The sequence below is a fragment of the Aspergillus aculeatinus genome (genome assembly GCF_003184765.1).
Source record: "Aspergillus aculeatinus CBS 121060 unplaced genomic scaffold BO66scaffold_9, whole genome shotgun sequence".
Lineage (NCBI taxonomy): Eukaryota > Fungi > Ascomycota > Eurotiomycetes > Eurotiales > Aspergillaceae > Aspergillus > Aspergillus aculeatinus.
In genome coordinates, this window is record NW_020291478.1 from 722,102 (window position 1) to 728,895 (window position 6,794).

General features: G+C 52.4%; 3 protein-coding genes across 3 annotated transcripts; all 3 read left to right on the top strand.

The window, feature by feature from the left end:
- BO66DRAFT_254141 (uncharacterized protein) lies at positions 1-1,648 on the top strand. Its single transcript, XM_025642988.1, has 4 exons — positions 1-319; positions 388-405; positions 544-767; positions 862-1,648. Exons 1-4 carry the CDS (start codon positions 252-254, stop codon positions 1,413-1,415), a joined length of 864 nt encoding a protein of 287 aa, XP_025506900.1. The 5' UTR covers positions 1-251; the 3' UTR covers positions 1,416-1,648.
- Positions 1,649-2,195: 547 nt separating this feature from the next.
- BO66DRAFT_426861 (putative mitochondrial carrier protein) lies at positions 2,196-4,229 on the top strand. Its single transcript, XM_025650307.1, has 3 exons — positions 2,196-2,598; positions 2,709-3,006; positions 3,075-4,229. Exons 1-3 carry the CDS (start codon positions 2,395-2,397, stop codon positions 3,842-3,844), a joined length of 1,272 nt encoding a protein of 423 aa, XP_025506901.1. The 5' UTR covers positions 2,196-2,394; the 3' UTR covers positions 3,845-4,229.
- A 500-nt stretch (positions 4,230-4,729) lies between these two features.
- Positions 4,730-6,027, top strand: BO66DRAFT_316582 (uncharacterized protein; the record flags this gene model as incomplete). The annotated part of the gene is made up of 3 exons (XM_025643514.1): positions 4,730-4,809; positions 4,889-5,146; positions 5,295-6,027. The coding sequence occupies 3 exons, from the start codon at positions 4,730-4,732 to the stop codon at positions 6,025-6,027; spliced, it is 1,071 nt and encodes a 356-aa protein (XP_025506902.1).
- Between the last annotated feature and the right edge of the window lie 767 nt (positions 6,028-6,794).

A 6,794-nucleotide genomic window follows, 5' to 3' on the forward strand; every position in this document is an offset into this window, starting at 1 on the left:
CCCTTCCACTACTAAATACCCCCGCCTAGCCCAGCCAGCCTCCCTCGTCAGCGATCTAGTGGAGATCTATTCATAGCCCCCCTCCCCCAAATAGCCCTTTTACCGCTCAATTCTTCTTATCTGTCTTGTTTCCTTCTCCCTCCCCAAGTTCCTTTCTGCATCTAGTCCCATAGCTACTCGATCCCATCGAGTTGTCCATAAGCCCATCGCCGTTACTCAATAACTACCACGCATAATCTATTTCATCCCCCATGGCTCCTCCACCCCCTTCAAATTTGCCTTTGCCTGAGAGGCTCAAGGCTCTTGCTCAGACGTTGCAGTAAGTGTTTGTTTGCTTCCTCCACAACTCGACTGCGTCACAGTGCTAACAAGGTCTTTCGCATCCAGATTCGCCTGGTTTGTTGGGTACGTTATTTTCCGTCTGCGCGACCCTTACAGCACAATATCGGCTGCAATTGAAGTGGATGAAACAATTTCGCTTCGCAGTGCCTGACCATGTTGCCAGCTTGACTGTTTGAATCGCAATAACTGATCAGATGATAGACATGTGACATTGTTACTCTCTGTCCTACGCTATTTCGTGTCTTACATCACATTCAACTATTACTCCAACTCGGCCCAAGTCTCTTACCGCCTGGCATTCTTGTCGGCTGCTGCGACATACGGAATTGTTGTGTACAAGGGCCATATCGCTCGCGGCCGGCTCCAGGGCGGGCTCCCTAACATTGCGATCAAGCTTGCTGGTGATGAGAATGTCCAGTACCTTGGTGGGTCTACTTCTCCCCCTTGAGATGTGCAATTGAGATTGGGGCGAATTCGACACGAGGAGATGACAGATTCAAAAGCTGACAACGTCCACAGGCACTGCGCTGGTGTGGCTCTACTCGCGCCAGGTGTCGCTCGCTCTGCTTCCCTTCAGCGTTTATTCCATCTTCCACGTTGCGACCTACACTCGTGCTCACCTGATCCCTACCCTCCAGGGCCCTCAGGCCGCTGGCGCTCCGGGATCTCCCTCCTCTCCCGGCTCGCCCAGGCCTGCAGTTAGACAATCTCCCTTGGCGGAATCTATTGGCCGCTTCGTGAAACAGTACTACGATGCCAGCATGGATCTTGTGGCGCACCTCGAGATGGCGTTGTTGTTCCGCCTGGCCGTCGCCGTTCTCACTTTCTCGAAGGGCAGCATTGTCCTTTTCGCTATCTACTTGGCTTTCTTCCGTGCGAGATACTCCCAGAGCTCCTTTGTCCAGAGCTCCGTCCGCCACTTCACTGCTCGAGTAGACGCCTCGGTTTCCCACCAGAGCACCCCACCCGCCGTTCGCCAGGGATGGGAGTCTTTTAAGGCTGTTGTGCGCCAAGCCTACGAGGCCACCGATCTCGGCCGCTTGAGCGGAGCGACCGCTAAGAAGCCCCAATAAATTGCCCATCCGCTTTAAATAGAGACGACTCGCGGAAGCTGGATAGATGTGATAAAATTGAACCCTGCGGCCAATCTGCGCCTAAGAGGGACTGTCTGCTCCGATTGTCGACTATTGCGTCTGATGAAGATTGAATGAGCCAATGACCATTTTCTTTGAATGCGTTCCGGGGTTGATGGTCGCTTTTGAGATTTGGAGACTGTGGATGGTATTGGAGGTATTGAAGGGTGGAGAAAAGGAAGGATATGTAGCCTCTTTATGGGCAGAAGCACGGATGGCTTTGGACCTTGTCGCAAGACAGCGAGCGGGTGAGGTTTTTATGCGTCATGTCTAGTGCTTTTGCTTGAGTGGAACGCGTCCTATTCCTTATATACTTTTTTTTTCTGCAATGCGAAAGTGGCGTGATTGATGCGATTGATGCGATTAGCTTTTGCCTCTTTTCCAATACAATTCTTCGACTTACTGTCTATGAGCAGCGCGGAGATTGTTTGCCCAGAAGCTCTATGGTTGTGATTGGCTTAACTTTCACAGTGACAGAAAGAGTGTCAGCCGCATAGTACCTACTACTACTTACTGTAGATAAGTATCTACTTGATCGCGATCTAGAGATAAATGCCTATAGTCTATTTGTCAACCAAGAACATGATTGATAACAGAAATGTTTGTTGCCTGAGGCGGCGACACGGCCTCCGGACAGCGGAGAAAACTACAAACCGACGATAGGCCGACGAAATTTTGGGGTTTCGGGCAGTCGGGCTTTCGTCACTTTCAAGCTGCGATGTCCCCTGCTTATTAGTCCCCTTTCCCCAGGGTTGATTATTCTCGCATTCTATTGTATCTTCGCTCCTATATATCTTCCTCCTAATCCGCCGTCCCCTCGTGGTTCGAGGTGGCGTGCTCCTGTTAATCCACCGTCGCCGCATCCCAACCCCCGTGGTCTGGCCCGCACCACGATCCGGTGGGTTGCGGTCTTCTTGCAATGAGCTTGACTTCGCGTGTCTTGGGCTTCTTTGCGACGACAGAGACACCTTCGTCAGACTCCCCCGCGTCGAAGTCCCTTATTCAAAATGGCCCGACCGATCTCCGTCAGACGACGCCGATAAGCGCAAACAAGGAACATCATGTACAGAATGCACAGTCTCACCATGACGAGGAAGAGGAGCCTCGTCCACCGTACCTACATGTATGTAGCTTGTCTTCGCCATCTTTACTGTTATACCGCGCGCGCATTTCATGGTGCACATCCTATCGCCATTCACGGGTGTTGGGCTAATCCTCCAATCCGACCTACAGGCAATGTTCGCTGGAGGTATTGGTGGCACCTGCGGTGACATGCTCATGCACTCGTTAGACACCGTCAAGACGCGGCAACAGGGCGATCCGCATTTTCCTCCTAAGTACACCTCCATGACTTCGTCCTATGCGACCATCTACCGACAAGAAGGCCTTTTCCGCGGCCTGTACGGCGGAGTGACTCCTGCGCTTTTCGGCTCCTTCCCCGGCACCGTTATCTTCTTTGGAACCTACGAGTACACAAAACGTCTCATGCTAGATGCGGGAATCAATGCGAATGTGGCGTATCTTTCTGGAGGTAAGTGTAGTTTGGCGGCTTCGTCATTTGCGGTCGCATTTCGGTGCTAATCGGAAATGGGCTTGTAGGCTTCTTCGCGGACTTGGCCGCCTCTATCGTCTATGTTCCCTCGGAGGTCTTGAAGACTCGCCTACAGCTCCAAGGACGCTACAACAACCCCCATTTCAATTCGGGATATAATTACCGCTCGACCAGGGATGCGCTGCGCACCATCATTCGCCAGGAAGGATTTTCCGCGCTTTACTACGGATACCGGGCGACGATCTACCGCGATCTTCCCTTTTCCGCCCTCCAGTTCGCTTTTTACGAGCAAGAGCAACGGATGGCCAAAGAATGGGTGGGCTCTCGAGATATTGGGCTAGGCCTGGAGATCCTGACGGCTGTTACTGCGGGTGGGATGGCGGGTGTGTTGACATGCCCGATGGACGTGGTCAAGACACGTATCCAGACCCAGCAGAACCCCGAGACCACGCCCTCGAGTCGCCCTCCGGGCTCCTCCTCGCACTCGGCGGCGGAGCACCCATCGACCAAAGAGGGACCGCGCCACCACGCGGCTTCGCAGACGACGTCGAGCCTGCGCACGCATGCGCGCCCAATCTCCACTTCGGGAGCCTCCACGTCGGTGAACCCGCCTGGAGCTCCTCGCTTGGATACGTCATCGTTCTTCACTGGCTTGAAGATGATCTACCAAACGGAAGGGCTGGCAGGCTGGTTCCGCGGTGTTGGACCTCGTGGTGTGTGGACCAGCATTCAAAGTGGAACGATGTTGGTGATGTATCAATATCTCCTGAAAAAGTTCGAGGACTGGGAGAACAAAGGGGAGCTCAACCCCCTCTAGATGCGGGATGAGGGTTGGGCATGTTGATGTCCATTGTAGATAGAAGGATGGAAGAAAACCGGAGCATGATGATGCAACCTAGACGGGTTTTATTGGGGAGGGCGTTCCGGTAGGGGTGTGGCATGACCGATTTCTTTTTTTTTTTTCTTCTTCTCTTTTTCTTGTGTGTTCTTTTTACCACCCCTTTTCTTATCTTGTTGTTTTATTATCATAGAGCATCTCCCTCCATTTCCCTACGGTCGCCGCCCTCTTGTGTTTGTCCCTTTTGATTTCTGATGGCATAATTGATTGCATGAGAGGACATGGGATTTTACTGTCTCCGGTCATGTTGTGTGTATAAAAAGATCAAGAACGAACTAACTACATAGATTACTAGAGAATAGACATGGTTCGATAATTTTACTTCGATTGTTGATTGTTAGTAACTTAATAGTTATGAGTTATGATTCAGGCAATTTGTTTACATTGGAGGGGTGGGAGAAAGAGGGAGATGAGGGGAAGAATGGCAAAGCGTGGAAAGCGTGGGCGATCCCCCCATCAGTATTGCTTGTAAATTGTACTCCGTAAACTGTAAACAAAGCCTCCCCAGACCCGAATGCGGTCAGCCCCACCAGATTGGCTCCAGACCCGCCCCCCCCCCGGTTGTCTGTTTACTTTCCAGACTCCAGGCTCCTTGTTCTTCGTTCCTCTTCTTTCCCTCCACCACTCCACGTCCCTCTTCTTTCTTCCATCTTCCAACGCATCGCGCTGTCGAACCTGCTTGGATAGTATTCCTCATTCCCACGCGACTTCTACTTCTTAGAGGAGTCAACCTCGTCCTAGAACAACCTCTCCCTTGCTCCGTATCAATTGTCGCATGATCCACCGCAACTTGCGCGCGTCGTCATGCCCGCCGGATTGCCTTTTCTGCAGAAGCAGCGCAAGCCCACCCTCACGGAATGGGCTCATATCACTGACCTTCAGAAGTAAGCTTCCGTTTCGCCTCGCTGAATCTCCTCTTCGCTTCCGCCCGGCCAGTTGGCTCGGGGACCTGACCATCTATAGCTATGAGGATCTGACCAAGCCCGAGCTCGCCGCGGCGCTTGACTCGCACCTTCAAGCTCACCAATCCATCTTCATCGATGATGCGCGCCTCGGTGATTACTACAGGCGTCTGTCAGGATCTCCGCGCATTTTCTCACCTGCCAAGAATTCGCCTGTCAAGACATCGCCGACCAAGAGAGCACCTAAGGTGGAAGGCACTCCGTCGGCAGACGAAGCCCCCAAGTCAACGCGCAAGAGGAGCTCCAGATCCAAGGTGGAGTCTGTGCAAACGTAAGTTCCCCCTTGCTTTGTTTGTCGTATTCGTCCGAAACCTGCGATTTCGGCTTTGCATGGATCTCGTTTGCGCGTGCGATACTCGATGTTTACGTCATCGCGGACCCGGGCTGATTTGCGATCCTCACGACAGGGATGACTCCGATGTTCCCCAAACTCCCGGCCAAACGCTGGTGAGTGTTGAACCCCCATTGTCACCACTGGCGGCGGCGCTCCCGCCGTCCCCCGCTGTGGTGACCGATGTGATCGATCGCCAAACGGCGGCATGGGGCAAAAGTCTCAAGGACATTTGGAACGCGTCGGGAGTGCAGGAGCAGTCAGATTCGCTGCGCGCCAACCTGAGCAGCGTCAAGGCCATCGCTGTCTTGTTGTATGGGATTGAAAGCTTTGGTGTCTTGCGGTTACTTTTTCCTCTGAGACTGTTGACCCGCATCCCCGCTGTAGAAGCGGTCCATTCACCGGCTTTCGATATCTCGGCTCCTGACGCCTTCGTCTTGGTCGAGAGCTCCTTCTGGACTGCTTTCCTTGGGTGGCTCTTCACTAGTCTCGTCATCCCCTTAACCGTCGCGTATTTCTTCAACATCAGCTTGCAGGCGGCTCAGAGCGGTGGTCCGGCGGCCAACACTCGGCGTCAACGGGCGGCAGCGGCCGCGCAGCTCGCCAGCTTCGATCCTCTGAGCTTCCACATTGCCAAGGCGCTCATCGCGTATCTGGTTTACACCGGCAAGTTCTCTTACTGGGGCTTCTTCAACGATATCGCCGTCGAGGACATCAACAATGCTATTCCGGGCCGCTGGCCCGGAGTCATCACCGGTTCTGCGATCGGTGTGCTTACGACCCTATATGAAGCTATCCTGCGGAAGTAGATATATCCTGTCTACGTACCCGGTGTGATAGCTACTAGGTTTACCAGTTATATAAGCTTGCTCTGTTCGGCTCGCGCCGAATGACCAAGTCTTGGCATTTCTGGGGTTGGTGTAAGTGAATCCGACTTGTGCTCAGGTACTGTGTGAGCATCCCATAATCTTTTAGGCTGTTCTGGCAGCGAGAACAGTCGATTCCGGGCGTGGGTGAGATGTTTGTGCAATGGCAGGTCCAGAAAGAAGAAAAAAAGATACCATCTATCTTAGAGAGAGAAACTGGCGGGACCGATGGATCAAATCGTGGAGCTAGTTTGAATTTGCTTTGGTGTGTTTTCGCTTGCTTTTGTGCATGCTATGCACGATTGTCCTGAGGCGTATTCTGTCTTTCGATCTTGTTTTGTGTTTCGGGTTGATGTCGGCGTACTCAGCAGGGTGTTGTTGTTGTTGCTGCTGTATGTTCTATGAAGTCTAGGGGACTTCCCCCTCACTTTGGGTTGCGATTCACTGCTATTCAGAAGGCGCTTCTTGATTTTCGGGGATTAGTGTTTTTGCTTTTCTTTTTGGATGTGATATATCTCTCTATCTGCTAAATGTGACGTAGCAATCGAACAAGAGCTCTGAACAGTCGATTCGAGTCGTGAGTTAGTACATACATAGGGAATGGCCATACCTGCAACCAGAAAATCTATCTCATCTATCCTTGAAGCTCTATAATAAGTGCGATGCTAGATTCGACGAATACCAAGACCAAGCCCAAGCCCTCACGGCGC

What these genes read in the sequence shown, in the direction of transcription:
- BO66DRAFT_254141 (XM_025642988.1), top strand. Translation starts at nt 252, where the DNA reads ATGGCTCCTCCACCCCCTTCAAATTTGCCTTTGCCTGAGAGGCTCAAG. An exon ending in TGAGAATGTCCAGTACCTTG is followed by an intron (nt 768 to 861) that starts GTGGGTCTACTT and finishes CAACGTCCACAG; the next exon opens with GCACTGCGCTGGTGTGGCTC.
- BO66DRAFT_426861 (XM_025650307.1), top strand. Translation starts at nt 2,395, where the DNA reads ATGAGCTTGACTTCGCGTGTCTTGGGCTTCTTTGCGACGACAGAGACA. An exon ending in CTCGTCCACCGTACCTACAT is followed by an intron (nt 2,599 to 2,708) that starts GTATGTAGCTTG and finishes TCCGACCTACAG; the next exon opens with GCAATGTTCGCTGGAGGTAT. An exon ending in TGTGGCGTATCTTTCTGGAG is followed by an intron (nt 3,007 to 3,074) that starts GTAAGTGTAGTT and finishes ATGGGCTTGTAG; the next exon opens with GCTTCTTCGCGGACTTGGCC.